The sequence below is a fragment of the Vigna umbellata genome, chromosome 1 (genome assembly GCF_029865625.1).
Source record: "Vigna umbellata cultivar VRB3 chromosome 1, Vumbellata_1.0, whole genome shotgun sequence".
In the NCBI taxonomy this organism is placed as follows: domain Eukaryota; kingdom Viridiplantae; phylum Streptophyta; class Magnoliopsida; order Fabales; family Fabaceae; genus Vigna; species Vigna umbellata.
The window spans coordinates 45,946,737-45,962,669 of record NC_142165.1 but is presented as its reverse complement, the minus strand read 5'-3'; the positions used below and the strand labels follow the sequence as shown (position 1 = coordinate 45,962,669).

Below are 15,933 nucleotides of genomic sequence, written 5' to 3'. Positions count from 1 at the left end.
ATGTCAATGTGGTAACCATGGTAAGAATGATGACCAATATAAGAATTTTGTATACAGTGTAAAGCAAATTGTAGACAGCACATTGATTATTGTATTTGGTTCAGTGAACAGATAACTCAATTTTATTTGTTCTATTTTATCTACAGAAAAAAAATTCATAAACTTATGGTAGATCACTATGGCATCTACAAATAGAAAGTTAGTTAAAGAAGTAACTTAAGAGCCAGTACTTTCAGAATGCTTTATTTAGACATAATAGCTAATAAAACACACAAAACAGTCACTTTTTTCTCAGATGTAGTTAATTATTCAATCCCAGGACATGTTTTTGCCTGCTAATGAACCTTTATTGACTAGTATGAACTCATCATTTATGTGGGCGTTTTGTATGGTTTTGGTTATGGCTCTCTCCCACTTTCAAGCTGGTCAAGGAGAAGCTCTATCAGATATTGGTGTCAATTGGGGTGCAATGGCTTCTCAACCTTTGTATCCTCCTGTTGTGGTGAATTTGTTGAAAGAAAATGGAATTAGTAGAATAAAGCTTTTTGATGCAGATCCTTGGACTGTTAGTGCTTTTTCTGGCTCAAACATCGAAGTCATGGTTGGAATTCCTAATGAAATGTTGAAGAAACTGTCTAAAGATAAAGATAATGCAGAAGATTGGGTTAAACATAATGTTAGCAAACAAATTAAGGGAGGGGTTGACATCAGGTGTGTGCTTATATTATATAACTCCTTCACACAAAAACTCTCATTCTTTATTTTCCTCAGTTAATTAATCATGTTTCGTTAATCATCTCAATCTTTACACTTCCATCAGATTACTCACAGAAACATGTTATTTCTAAGTGCATAGACTAAAACATAATGATATATCAAGCATTTTAATTACCAAGAACAACACATCACAACTTTAAGGGAATGTGTTTGATGCAGATATATATCTGTAGGAAATGAGCCATTCTTGAAAAGTTACAATGGTTCGTATGTGGGGATTACACTTCCAGCTATGAAGAATGTTCAAAGGGCAATTAATAAGGCTGGTCTTGGAGACAAAATCAAGGTAACATCAGCTTTAAATGCTGATGTTTATGAGTCTGCTACAGATAAACCATCTGATGGAAAATTTCGCAAAGACATTTACGATACTATGGAACAAATAGTGTCATTTCTTGATGAAAACAAGTCACCCTTTCTTGTTAACATATATCCATTCCTTAGTCTATATCAGAATGAGGATTTTCCAAAGGATTATGCATTCTTCGATGGTAATGCTAAGGGAACTGATGACAAAAATGTGCATTACAGCAACATGTTTGATGCAAACTTAGATACTCTTGTTTGGTCGCTGAAGAAAACTGGTCACCCTAACGTGTCAATCGTTATAGGTGAAGTTGGATGGCCAACAGATGGTGATAAAAATGCCAATGGAGAAAATGCAAAAAGGTTCTACCGAGGGTTTCTTAAGAAAATGGCAAACAAAAAAGGGTCACCACTTCATCCAAAATCTATGATTACTTATCTGTTTTCTCTTACTGATGAGAACCAGAAAAGCATTGCACCAGGTGACTTTGAACGCCACTGGGGCATTTTTACATACGATGGGAAGCCAAAGTTTTCTATTGATTTTTCTGGCAAAGGACAAGATAAAATGCCTATAGCAGCAAAAGGGGTTAGTTACCAAGAGCAAAAATGGTGTGTCCTTAAACAGGGAACAAAAGCTGATAAGCAGGCTGTGCAAGATGCATTAGCTTATGCTTGTTCGATGGGTGATTGCTCGAGCTTGGGTTCTTCTCGTTCTTGTGCAGATTTGACTTTAGCTGGTAATGTTTCATATGCTTTCAATCAGTACTTTCAAATAAACGATCAAAGTGTTGAGGCATGTGATTTCAATGGATTAGCAGAGATTGTACAAAATGACCCATCTAAAGGAAGTTGTCGCTTTCCTTTAGCACTTATGAGCAGTGCAAACATTCTTACAGCAATGCAACATGTCAGGCGATATTTAATTGGATTTATCATCATTTTCACATTTTGTCTGTAGAAATTTTTTGGACTGGTAGTTGAAATGTTAAAGTTTATAGTAATGTTTACTATGATGTTATTTAGACAAGAGATTAGTGATATTAGATTAAATGATGTAGATGTTTAGGTATATTTAGTATGCATACTGTTGTCATGATTGAGAAAATGTAATGAATGTTTACATTTTTATGCAAAATTTTGACAGGTCGTATCAAAATATCAAAAAGTGTATTTGCTTCAACAAGTTAAGAGTGTGATGTAAACTAAATAAGAAATTTGACATCAAAATAATTTAAAAAATTGTAATGAAATATTAAACAGCTGACATTCATTTTTGTCTTGAGTTTGTTTTACCCTTCATTTTTTCTATATTTTATTGGGTTAAGATGATGTAACTCTAAAGGAATACTCTAGAGTTATTTTGTTGTAAATTTGTGATCTTTCTACTATTGTATTTGGGTTTTTTTATTAAATTAATATGAATTTTAGATATTTTTATTGCAATAGTATAAATTGAAAACAACTTATCAGATTTATAATTTAAGAGATTTGTTTCAATGTAACTGGAAAATAGCTATTTGTCTTATAACAAGAAATTAGGTGTGAAAAATGAGTTTAAATTCGTGAAAATAGGTTTAAGTTGGGTTTAATTGAAAAAAAAAATTAATGAATTAAAATGAATTTGGTATACTTGATTAAATGAGTTTGAATCAAACTAAATTTCACGGATCCTTTTTATAATAAATTTTGAATATTTCTCTTTAACTTAATTACACTTTTCAACTGCAATAAATAATTAAGTTGAGCAAACTCACTTTAATTACTAAGTTAAGAAACAAAAATATACTAATTTAATATTATGTAATGGGTCAAGTAAAATTGTAAAGAATTTTACTTAAATTAAGTTCAGTCAAAAAATCAATTGTTTTTACCTTATTTTATAGTGAGCCCACATATCTAGAAGACATTAACTCACTTTTAAATTTTTCAATCGTTTATTATTTTTATTTTCCATTACTAAATTCAACTTCCTCCACCATTTTTAACTTGTCAACCCTCCAAATTTTATTATATTTTCATCACATCTTCAAGTTTCACCTAAGTTATTTTCTTTTTATATTTTTATTATTATTCTAATTCTTACAGTTACAAAGAAAAAGTATATCATATTTGAATTTTTATCCATTCTAGATATTTCTTAACAAAGAATAAACAAGTTATGAATATATATTTTTTCAATTTCAACCTCACTTTTTTATATGCTTAGGAATCGAAACATGAGTCTAAATTTTTTTATAATAAAAAAATGTTGAACAAGATCTGTTTTAAGGTTTTGGATGCGTTTTGATTACTAATATATACAATTTTTAATATTTTAAATATATTAAAAAATTAATATATCAAATTAGTTGTATTTGGAAGACTTTATAAAATAATATAAAAATTAACAAAAAGTTTAAATTTATTTTAATTGAAAATAATATTAAATTTTTATATAACTTCAGCTCATATTGTATTATTGTTAATCTCTTTACATAAAACATCACTAATATTTTTTAACATTATTGTAATCATATACCAATTTTGTTTTTGACTCATTGATTTTGTATAACCAACCATTGGTCATCTCCATTGCATAACAATAATTTATATTTCTATTACATGCGTTTGATGAAGTCGTTATCAAATAAAAATACAATACTATTTAAGAAGTCTTAAATTGTGTTTCAGAAAAAAAAATTACGGTTTTAACTTTTATGTTTGTTGGTGGTTATAAGTGATAAAATAAGTTAATCTAATTCATTTAAATTCGACTCAATTTTGATTCGTCAAAATAAAGTACATATCACGACTAGAGGAGCAAAAAAGGTTGACGAGACATAACTAGTCTCATATTGATAATTTAACAACATTGAAAAAATTATATAAAAACTCGTTATAAAAAAACTTAATAGCGCAAAACCAACTTGTAATTTTTTTTTAATTTTTTTAAAAATATATTATTAAACTTTTGGTTTAAGAAGATTATCTTAACCTTCTACCTAAATCGATGATCTGAATTTCAGTCTAGGTCGCCCTGAGTCGATCTTTGGACTAAGTCGGGATGACCAATCTTGATCATCAACCTTGGTTGTACCACTCTCAACCTTTGACATGAGCCAATCGTCTTGAATTGTGACTCGTGTCGATTTGTCTTAACTTGTGACTTGTGTCGATTTCTCTCAACCATTGATTTGAATCTATCTATATTGTCATTTGACTTAGGAAAACTCATACTAACTATTGGAAGTCCCACATCGACTAGAGATAAGGCCAAATTATAATATATAAGTGAGGTGCAAACCTCACTTTACAAGCCGATTTTGTAGGGATGAGTTAGGCTTAAAACCACTTTCTAATATGGTATCAAAGTCAAGTTTAGAACCTATCCTAGCATGTCTATACCTCGGCGTGAAGGGGGTGTGTTGAAAGTCCCAAATCGCTTATAGATAAAACCAAGTTATAGACTAAGCTAAATTTACTAATATTTGACCAACAACAACTTAATCAAATTTGATTAATTTTTGACTAAGGTTATATCACCATAACCCTGATTTTAATACTGATTTTAATGTATTTTATATGAAACATTGACCACTATAACTTTTTTTAACTCCCTCAAATAACTCTCCTAAAAAATTTCAAAAAAGATTGTGATTGAATTGTAGACTATATATAAGTTGACAACTCTATCACGTAAATAGAAGATACGTTATAAGAAAAAATTAACGTAGTTCCTATCTTGCTGAAACCCGTCTATATTTTGTGGGATGAGTATCTGAACAATATAAAGTTTCTGTTTGAGCAATATTGTTTTGTGTCTACACTAATAGTTATCACTTAGAAACAACTTAAGGATATATACAAAATAACAATAGTGCATGTTTTCACTAAATATATATTTTCAACCCTAATCTAACTATTTTTTTATTCTATTAAGTTTGAAATGTATTTTTCACACATTTGGCACACAATTTACTTACTACAACTAGTATAACTCAATTTAACCATCTAAATACAAAAAGTATAAAAAAAAAATCAGCAACCAAATCACTTCAAACATTTAAAATGAAAGGAATCCAATATTCATCAAATATCCAATACAAAGAACCAAATTCATCTATAATTTAAAATAGATTCTCTTACATATACTTATCTCCTAAGCAATAATAAATGAAAAGTTAATTTCATTCCAAAATTTAGGGAAACACGGCAAAAACAAATCAAAACACTTTATATAAAAAGATGAACTAGTTAAGAAAAATAAGATTTAATGCATCATTTGGTCCCTATTTTGAAGTGTTGTGTTCAAAATCGTCCTACCTTTTAAAAAGTTCACTAATGTCCCATATTTCGTTAAAAACTGTTCAAGTTGGTTCTTTTGGCTTACGGCGTTAAAAACATAAGGGTGCAATGATGTGACAATAATGACCTGTCAATTTTTTATGACATGACAACTATAACCCAATTGACGTGGTCAGAAACCCTAATTTCCTTAAGGCTAGAAACCCTTGTGCCACCACCGTGAAACCCTAGCCGCCGCTGCTGTAGAACGAAACGTGCCACCACCAAACCCTCAGGCCACCATCCCGCCGTCACCACCATCAACACAGACCTACAATTCGAAGCAGAGAAACTGTGACATGTGCAATGTTTATGCGAGAGAGCCTTCATGATTTTGCACCTTGACTCACGACAGCCCATGGTTGCGTAATACATTTGATCAGTGATGAACGAAGAAGAAGCTCTCTCTAAGCTTTTGCTCTTTGCAAAGAAGATGAAGATGGATGACGCATGAAGAGACTTCTTGCACGATGCATGGAGGCACATTGTTTCTGCGTTTCTGGCTTGTGCAATTTGCAGGTTGGTGTCCATGGATGTTGCTCGAGTTTCTGCGATTTGGGTAACGATTATGTGTATTTATGGTTTGCTGTAAGTGTGAATTGGGTTTCTAAGTGTCCCGATTGCGATTTTCTTATTCATATTTGGGTTGGATTTTCTAGTTTGCAAGTTAGGAATTTCAATTCAGTTCTTGCTTAATGGTGGTGAGGCGCGACACATGGTGGAGATTTTGCCTTGATTACTGGCGACGTGGTTTAAGTTTCATGGTGGCTATGGTTTGGTTGGAATTAGGCGATTTGGGTTTGATTCCTGGGTTTTCTGTTGCTTTTCTCTGCTTCGAATTGTAGGTCTGTGTTGATGGTGGTGACAACGACATGGTGGCAGAGGGTTTGGTGGTGGCGCGTTTCGTTCTACGACAGCTAAGGTTTCACGGTGGTGGCACAAGGGTTTCTGGCCTTAGAGAAATTAGGGTCTCTGGCCTTAGGAAAATTAGGGTTTCTGGCCTTAGGGAAATTAGAGTTTCTGGCCACGTCAATTGGGTCACAGTTGCCGCGTCACAAAAAATTGGACAGGTCACAGTTGTCATATCATTGTACAGTTATGTTTTTAACGCTGTCAGTCAAAAGGACCCACTTGAACCGTTTTTAACGAAATATGAGACATTAGTGAACTTTTTTAAAAGGTAGGACGACTTTGAACACAACGCCCCAAACTAAGGACTAAATGACGTATTAAACCGAAAAATAACTTTTCCAACTCAGAAGTAAAATATCGAAACTCTAACTAATGAATTTAAATTGGCAAGGATACAAAAAATTTAAAATAAGAGAGAAACCTAATCTATATCATATTATGATAAAATGAAAATGATTTATACTTAATCACCTTCCGATGACAGGTAGACTTTGATTGGAAAAATGATAAGAAATAATTCTCATAAACTAAAGAGATGGTAAAAGATAAAATAAGTTAGAGAAAGTGACTAGGATGAAAATGGACAATGAAAAAAAGAGAAAATAAAAAAGAAGTCAATAAACACGTATTGTGTTTTTTTTTTCCAAATTAACTTATTCTAAAACCTAAATTCTTTTATTTATAATGAAAGTAGTTGCATATAAAACGTGAGTATTTATTCTATTTTAAATTTTAAGTAAAGTTTATCATTTGAATTTTTTTATTGATAATTTCAGGTATGCATCAAGAAATAACTGATAGGGTAATATAGGACGATAAAAGAGAAGATAACTTGTACCTGCACATTTCTTCCTCTTCTTTTATCCGTGACTGTTATCTCTTCACTTTTCTTGTATTAGTTCCAGCAACTTTCTCACTTTTGCGGTAAACATTTGCTTTTTCTTCACGCTATATTGAAAAAAACTTCTGTGGTTGCTTTTTTATTTTTTCCTGTTTCAAAATTTGATGCTTTCTTTGTTAAATAATACTGTCTAATTCAGTTAGTTTGTTATTTGGTTAGTGGAGCAGTCATGGGTCCCTTTACACTCTCCGTTATGTTTAATGACCCTGCCATTTCATTACCAGGTAGCTAACCCTATTGCATTTTCTGTGTGTAAGTGTGAATTTGAGACATTTGGGTTCATATATATATTTTTTATATTAAGCCATTGTTTATATGAAAAATTACAAATGTAAGGTTTTTCACTCCTTAATATTTAGGTTAGAGCATGGGTGGAGGTTGAACTTGTGAATGCCAATTACTTGAGATTGGTGTAAGAGTTGATTGTGCTTCTCTCATTTTTCCTTTTAGTTAGGATTGTTGTTCTCTTGGTGTGAATACTGGGAACTCATTGATCTCACAATTATAGGATATACAAATTATATGTGGACACGGAGAAATTGTACTTTAGTAATTTTGATTGAGTTGATTTTTTGCTGCTCATAGTTTGTAGTTGAAGGATTTATGATATTGATTCAAGCAGCACCATTGGAAACAGGAGGTTTTCTTAATTAAGTATATGCTAGTTAGGATTTAGGATTGCATGCGGTGAGAAAAAGAAATTACATATTTTAGCATATTATTGCTGGTATGGTCAGTGAAAAAGGAATATGAAAACTAATATTGCATATTACATATTCCGGGAATAACAATAGTGAAAGGTATCATGCCATTTTCATGACAATTTGAGCACTCTATTTGTTGCTGGTTTGTGCCATCTGCTTCTCATTTTAGCAGGATATATGGTTTCACAGATGCTTGTTCGAAGAGAAAACAGAACTTTCTTCTGAAAAATTCTTTTGCATCGGTTAGCATGGGAGATGAAAAGCCTTTTGACTTCTTACGCACTTTATTTGGTAGGCATAAGATCTTCTTTGGTGTTGTTCACATTGAATATATTTGTTACTGTTGGTGTTTTAGCAAGTGTTTTACTGTCAGTTTGTTTAATTTACTGAGTTCTGTAATCTCAACACAACATAAAATACTCACTTCCTCTATAAGAGATTTAGCAATTAAGCCCTGTTTGAAAGATGACCAGCAAGGAAATGCAATCCCCCAGTTCTTCATATATGAAGTGAAGAACTGAATTTTGGCTCCTCTTAAGTAGTATTTTACTTTGTTAATTAGTTGGTAGACGATACTATCATACTATAATTGATGGGTTTATTGCATTTTAATCTTTCTGATGAGCAAGATGGAATTTGCAGAGGGCGTTATTGCAGGAGGTACAGCTGGAGTTGTTGTTGAAACAGCTTTATACCCAATCGACACTATTAAAACACGTCTGCAGGCAGGTTCTTATGACAAATATTTAATGAAGATTAAGGGTTGTGCTTTGCTGTATATTATACTGATTACTGTTTGATGCTTGATAAGGCTCTGCATCAGTGCCATCTAGGCATGATTCTTGATAGACAGTATTTTATTTTGGCAAGACCCAAGTGTTAAGATGTCCCACGTTGGCATTCCGGACATCTCTTATAAGACATTGAAAATCATCCTTCTTTGAGCAGTCTTTTGAAAGTGAATTAAACCCAATTTATTTATTAGATAGTTGCTAGAGATATTTGGATGGAATCTACACCACATATATAGTATTCAACTATAACGTGGCATTTGTCTGTGTGTGGTGTGTTGGAAAGTTCTGCACAAATTGCTTCCATTGTTGGGTGTGACTTATATACTTATTAATCAACTTATCTTAATGCCAATTGGTTTTAAGATAAAATCTACTATTAGAAAATAGGAATGCTATACAATTTTTTCTTGGACTCTTAGTTAATTGATTTACACTATAAAACTTTTTTCATTATGCTAAATTTCGGTCATGGAATTTTGTTTGTGCTCTTTCACAACATTTTTTTGGTGTACCTTCGTTAGTGGCTACTGACTGACAACACAATCGTATGGCCCTTTTATGCCTGTTTTTGTGTATTTATGCTGACTTGATATAGAATGTGCTGATGATATTTTTTTTCCCTAGGCTGCTCGCGGGGGAGAAAAACTAATATTGAAAGGCTTGTATTCCGGATTGGCAGGGAACCTTGCTGGTGTCTTACCGTGAGAATCTCATGGATGACATGATGTTTCAAACATTATAGGTTTTTAAGTTAATTAGAAATTTTGAAATCCCAATCACTTTTTAAAAGACCGAGAAAGTTTTTGGCATGATTAATAATTTTATTTCCACGAGTGGTGATTCATTGAATTTCTGCTCTGTGAGCTAACTCAAGAGACTTACATTTTTGTATGAAGGTTCTTTTATTTTGAAAAAAAGAGAGGAAACATGTAAATTTCTAAATGCTAATTGCAAAATTGCACTGTCATTGGTTTCTATATATCATTTTCCAGATTCAGTGGTAAAAACATTTGAGAAATAACATATCCTTATGTAGTAGTACATATGACAAAGAAAGAAAATTTATTTGGCTAGTTAATATTGCATATCCTAAAAAGAGGTGGCTTAGATATTGTAATTCTTAGGCTGGCATCCAGCAACAATCCTTTTTGAAGCTGGTTCTGGCACTATGTCTTGAAAGGGGAGACTTTGTAGAGACATGGAGTCAAACAATTAGAGTCTGTTTGGATGAATTTTTCCATAAGCCCTTCTAAATGAGAAAAATAACAAAAAATAAATAAATTAATTGAACTTCTCCATAAGGTACAATTAACTTATGCACAAGTTAAAAAGAAAATAATTAAATAAGTGAGACGAGAGAGCTTCTATAAATTAACTTACAGAAAGACTAATTTTAATTTTTCTCTCCTAAAGGTGCTGTCTAGAAACTCATCCAAGCAACCCATAGTGTTGATAGTAAAATGTGACTTTACTCCATTTTCCCAATATTTTAAAATACGAGATTGTTAGATCCTTCCAAGATTCGATGTCAAGTTTGCCAATCAAGGTTTTCTTTTACTATTAAATTAAATAAGCTATACAAGTATGTATAGTATTATTGGCTGGTGTATGTGCTTAAGCTGCAGTTAAGCCACTAAGCCGTATTATCTGGAATTTTCCTTCAGTTTAATTATTTGTTGTCGGACCATGGACATAGGCAAAGGGCAAACCACAGTATTTCCTGTGTGCCTTGTTTACTTGTGTATTTTTCTGGATCCTGCTGTTGGCATGTATCCATAAAATGCAAAACACTCGAGGCTGCTTCCGCAGCAGAATTTCTGCTAGTTTCTTTTTGTAAAAATGATATGATTGATGGCATCCACGAAAGTAAGAGTGACTTAACCAGGTTCTCGGAGTTCCTTTGATAGAGAAGTTTGGGATCACAACTATATTATTGCTGCTAAGAATTGAGATACCATAAATATAGTGAGCTTGTGTATTCAAATAAATCATAAGAATTTGGTAGAACTATTTGATAATTCTTTAATCTATTCTCACAACATCAGCAGGTTATGAATTTTGATTCACCTAAATATTGGTCGTGGTTGGAAACTGTTATGCAGATCAACACGTCATTTATTTGTTGAAATAGCTGGACTTTAGGATACTTGGAATTATGCAGATAACATTGATGTAGGAGAGCAGGAGATTGAAAACTCCATGTTGGGGATTTATGTACTCCTAGGCGCCATTGTTTTACTCTACTTCAATGATGTGCTCTCCCGATATAGTTTCTTTTCTAGTTTCCACTTGTGGGTTCTTGGTAGCTCATTTGGTATTGTGCAAGGCCTAAACCCTATTATGATCTTGGTTCTTGCATTAGGGTGTGCACCAGGGAAGAAATATTTGCATTTATACCTCTAATTGGATAAAGTGATTGTTATTTTTTATTTGTGGATGTCATATTTTTACATCCTATTTACATAAATCATGCCTACTTGGCTTTTAATTGAAAATTGTGAAGAAGGAAGACAAAATTATTCCCAAAATTGAATTAATTTCGGCTCTGGTTGTTATTATGCATATTGGAGTAGAATAATTTGGAGCAAAGTAACTATTTATTTATTATTATGCATATTGAAAGCCAAAGGAGAGTTTCCCCCCATCAAATCTATGAAAGTTATTTTCACAAATTTTGTATTTCAGGCTTATGAAGTTATGAAATCATGAATGAATCTAGATTCTTTCCTTCACACCTTTTTGTTGCTTTAAATGTGCAGGGCGTCTGCTTTATTTGTGGGAGTTTATGAACCTATAAAGCAGAAATTGCTGAGGATATTTCCTGAAAATCTTAGTGCCTTTAGCCATTTAGTAAGATACTTCTTATATTAGCATTAATATGTAGATATTGGTTTAAATGCTTGTTTGGAATTGAAAGTTAGGAAGATAAGTTAGAATTATTATACGATCTAAATTATCCAATTCAGATCAGAATTAAGTATCAGTTTTTCATCCCCTATTTTTCTCCTGTTTTCTCTTAAATTATTGCGGACTTGTTGATATTTCCAAACCAAATTCCCACTTCAGATTCTAGCATTGTATGGCTCCACATATGAGTAATAGAAAAAAATCTGTCTTTTCTCCAAATATTACAATGGGCACACTGAAATTTAAGTAAATTAAAGACCTGTTACTACTTTAAAAAAGTGTGAATTTTGGTCAATTAGTCTTCTGAAGCCTCTGGCATTTATTTTGCTTCTACTGGAGTTGATGCTTTGTCTATTTTATCATTCTTTTGTTGCTGGCACCCATTCCTTTTGTTGTAAAACTTTACTAATTTTATGGGGACAAAAATCTCAGTCTTTTTCAATCTCATTAGACTGCAGGTGCCATTGGAGGCATTGCTGCTTCATTGATTCGTGTTCCAACAGAGGTAATTAATTTCTTTTATTTGTAAAAGAGACAATTTCATGGTTGAAATATATTTCACCGGACAACTTCATATTTTTCCTAAGGTTATCAAGCAACGAATGCAAACTGGGCAGTTTACTTCAGCTTCTGGTGCCGTTCGCTTTATTGCTTCTAAGGAAGGCTTCAAAGGATTTTATGCTGTATGAAGTTCACCATTTTTTCCTTCCAAACTTTTTTGATAAATTATATTCCCCAAGTTTTTACAATGATATGTTCAAAATTTTCTCTAATATTGATCTTTGATCACAGGGATATGGATCTTTTTTGTTGCGAGATTTACCCTTTGATGCTATTCAATTTTGCATCTATGAGCAGATTCGAATAGGTTATATGGTTGCGGTAAATTCCTTAAGTTCTATTTTCGTGTGTTTTAGAAGCATCCATATTGTTTTTTTGTTCCTTTTCTCGTTATAGTTTTGAGCCTGAAAAGATTTCCGTCCTAACTGTAATTAATATTTAGTGAAATAAGTGAACAGCCTTATTGCACTAGTGTGGGTCGAGTTAATCCATTTTAATTGTACTGTAATAAATATAAAAAACAAGATGAGAGAGCAAAATATGCTTAGTGAACCAACTCACTTAACTTACCAATCTGTGGTAGGTCGAGTTACAAAATTTTGTTTACCAAAAAGTAAATTGGGTTGAATTGACTATTTTTAGGGCACTCATTGATGAGTCAACCCCTTGGCACTCACCTTTAGCTAGAGCTCGAAATATGTGTGCACAATGTTTTCATTTTTTTCGGCTCAATTTGAATATTTGTTTGCAATAAATTGGTATAAGAGCTAGTTCGATCTCTTACCACATGTGACAATTAGATTCTTGCAAGAAGATAAGGATCACTTCCAAGATAGAGAAATTTATTGAAAAGAACAATTTCAACTTGAGGATTGAGATGAGGGCTTTGCTTAAGGAGTAAGGTGGACACTCTCTCAAGGAGTATGCCACACGGAGAGACATGTTTTGTAGATGCAAGAAGAAATTATGCATTTGATGATTCTTTTTTCTGTGTTTGAAGATGTTCTTTATGAGGTTGTTATAGAGAAGACTACGATTGTGTTTTGGCCAAAGTTGGAGAAGTTGGCTAAACAAAACTCTTTAACTTCGAAGATATACATTGATGCAGACTGTATTGGTTCTATTATTGATTGAAAATTACACCTGAGTACTTTACGTTTCTTGGAGAAAGTCTAGTAACCCAAAGAAGCAACAAGACAAAGTATCTTGTTCTAGTGCAGAAGCTGTATTTTGAGATTTTGCTTAATGTAAGTGTGAAGAAAAACTCTAGATGAAAATCATACAGATGACCTTAAAATAAAGGTTGATATTTCTTCCTTTGCAATTGTACTTTAATAACAAGTCAACCATGAACGTTGCCCATAATCTAGTTCAACATGATAGGATCAAATATGTTGAAATTGACTGACATGTTATCAAAAGTAATATTGACAAAGGTCTTGTGGTTACAACTCATCTCTACATACTTTAGATACCGAACATTTCCACTAAGGGGCTTCCTTAAGACGTATTCCAGGATTTTGTGAATAAGTTGAGAATGATTGATATCCATTTACTAACTTGGGGAAAAGTGTTGTAAGTAGCATATTATTAGGATAAAAATATCCATCCATGTTGATCAAGAGAAAATATTCTTAGGATCTTCATATACATTTCAATATGCTTTTATTTTCTTATTTTAGAGTTTGGTTATGAGAATAAAATTTGTAGGATTGTTATAAATAAAATAAATTTTTATTTCCTTATATAGTTTAAATCTTACATTCTATTTGTTAGGCACGAAGAAATCTGAATGATCCAGAAAATGCAATTATTGGTGCTTTTGCAGGTAAATGCATGCCATTATACGCATATCTTTATAAAGGTATTATAGAGTAATATGTGGAAATAGGTACATGTTAGGTTTCATTTCTAGTAGCTTATGATGGGTTTAAGTTCTAGGCTGGCATTTTTCTGGACGAGGGATTTAAAAGCTTTTGGTTTTTTATCCTCATCATTGAATTAATCTTGTAAGGTGTATGGTCGTTTGGCACAAATAGCCGTTACTGTTTACAATTAATGTCATGTATCTTGTGAATTTTCTTTGCAAGGTGACAAGTTACATTCGTACCCCATATGGTGCTTTGGTTATCAGTTAAAAATGAAAAAAGATAGAGGATTAGGGAGAGAACCTGAATCGTTTTTCTTTTGGTTTCCTGATCTACATCATGCTTTCATGGCAAAGTATTGTATCACTTATTCATGACCCCACTCCATGCTATGAAGAACAAGTATAAATGATGTTATAACATATGTTCAGAATCCCACATAGGGTTAGATAAGCTTCTTGATGTGGTACTTAGGCCTTGAGGTTTTCTCACTTAATGAACTAGTTTTTTGGGTTTGACTCTCCTCTTGTGCTTATGTCCTAACATTTGGTGTTTTTGATTGAGAGTTGGACTACAAAAAGGGCTACCTTTAGATTGAAATTAGGCGCAAACAAAATACCTATCGCGAGTGAAGCCGTGTAAGAGAAAATGGCGTTATCCTGTTAGTGTCGATAAATGAATATTGTCATGTGCATTGGTTTTTAAAGGAGGTGATAATGTTAGTATTTAAGCCTTGAGATTTTCCCACCCGATGAACTGGTATTTTGGATTGGATTCTTCTTTTGTGCTTAAGTTCTAACAATATATATCTTAAACATGACTTTGATAAGCATTTTGATCTCATTGTTTCCATGCATATTTCAAAATTTTCTTTCGAATACTAGTCTTTATTGAATCAATATGCCTACAAACTTGTTTTAATAAACTCTTAAAGTAGTTATAAGAATAAAAAGTGGAAAAAACATCTCCAAAAATTGCTGTGTTTTAGTTTTCTTTATGTTTGATTTGTTGAGCTTTATTGGAAGTCCAACTAGACACCATTGTTTGTGTTGGGATGTGACTAAGTGCATTATTTCTTGTAGGTGCACTAACTGGAGCCATAACTACTCCCCTTGATGTCATCAAGACAAGACTAATGGTTCAAGTGAGCTATGATCCTGTTCCTTTTTTATAATATTCTTTTACACATAAATGCTACCTTGTGTGTGTGAGTAGTCTATAACTAAATCAATGAGAACATTCACAAGTTCCTATTTTCTTCCTCAAGGGATCTGCAAACCAATACAAAGGAATTGTTGACTGTGTTCAAACTATTATTAAGGAAGAAGGACCTCGTGCCTTTTTGAAGGTAAGGATTATGTGTTTTCATCCATACATTGTATAACTAGAGTGAAAAAATAGGGTGCAGCTAAATGGCAAAAAATCTATTTTGTTGCTTCTAAAGTATAATTTTATATTTACTGCAGGGTATTGGTCCCAGAGTACTATGGATAGGCATAGGTGGTTCAATATTCTTTGGTGTCCTTGAGAGTACAAAACGTTTTCTTGCTGAGAGGCGTCCTATAGAATCTCAGCACACATACTCAGACAAAAGTAAAGATAAATAGATTTTTTTCCTAGCCTATCTCACTGGCTTTTTCCAAGAGCAATATTTTCTTAAATACAGTGTACCCTCTTTAATTTTTTTTTCTTAAGCGTTCAGAGAAAAATAGTATTTGATTATTTTCCTTCCCGCTTGTCCGTCAGCTATACATTGTTCAATTGCTGAAATGATTTTGTGTTGAATTTTGAGAAGCATGAATTAATAAGAATTGAGATTACAAAATAGTCAACATCTCTTGAAAAGGAGGCGGAAGTGTTGACTCTGTGATGTCAAA

The 15,933-nt window shown here is 32.5% G+C and overlaps 2 protein-coding genes across 3 annotated transcripts; both read left to right on the top strand.

The window, feature by feature from the left end:
- Window positions 1-373: 373 nt before the first annotated feature.
- On the top strand, window positions 374-2,044 carry LOC124826286 (glucan endo-1,3-beta-glucosidase 6-like). The gene is made up of 2 exons (XM_047299074.2): window positions 374-711; window positions 937-2,044. The coding sequence occupies exons 1-2, from the start codon at window positions 374-376 to the stop codon at window positions 2,042-2,044; spliced, it is 1,446 nt and encodes a 481-aa protein (XP_047155030.2).
- Window positions 2,045-7,090: 5,046 nt separating this feature from the next.
- SAMC1 (S-adenosylmethionine carrier 1) lies at window positions 7,091-15,883 on the top strand. Of its 2 annotated transcripts, XM_047299081.2 has the most exons (13): window positions 7,091-7,245; window positions 7,382-7,446; window positions 8,116-8,217; window positions 8,569-8,651; window positions 9,345-9,421; window positions 11,480-11,570; window positions 12,079-12,132; window positions 12,215-12,310; window positions 12,420-12,509; window positions 13,965-14,016; window positions 15,139-15,200; window positions 15,324-15,404; window positions 15,523-15,883. In XM_047299081.2, the coding sequence occupies exons 2-13, from the start codon at window positions 7,392-7,394 to the stop codon at window positions 15,661-15,663; spliced, it is 984 nt and encodes a 327-aa protein (XP_047155037.1). In that variant the 5' UTR covers window positions 7,091-7,245; window positions 7,382-7,391; the 3' UTR covers window positions 15,664-15,883. The 2 variants fall into 2 exon arrangements, with proteins under 2 accessions (XP_047155037.1, XP_087959493.1); XM_088103367.1 differs by lacking the exon at window positions 7,382-7,446 and having other exon boundaries at window positions 7,110-7,245.
- Window positions 15,884-15,933: the final 50 nt, after the last annotated feature.

Bases quoted from the DNA above. Each gene is read 5' to 3' on its own strand.
- LOC124826286 (XM_047299074.2), top strand. From the start codon at position 374: ATGTGGGCGTTTTGTATGGTTTTGGTTATGGCTCTCTCCCACTTTCAA. The intron at 712-936 runs GTGTGTGCTTAT...TGTTTGATGCAG, and splicing joins AAGGGAGGGGTTGACATCAG to ATATATATCTGTAGGAAATG.
- SAMC1 (XM_047299081.2), top strand. From the start codon at position 7,392: ATGGGTCCCTTTACACTCTCCGTTATGTTTAATGACCCTGCCATTTCA. The intron at 15,201-15,323 runs GTGAGCTATGAT...TTCTTCCTCAAG, and splicing joins AGACAAGACTAATGGTTCAA to GGATCTGCAAACCAATACAA. The intron at 15,405-15,522 runs GTAAGGATTATG...TATTTACTGCAG, and splicing joins GACCTCGTGCCTTTTTGAAG to GGTATTGGTCCCAGAGTACT.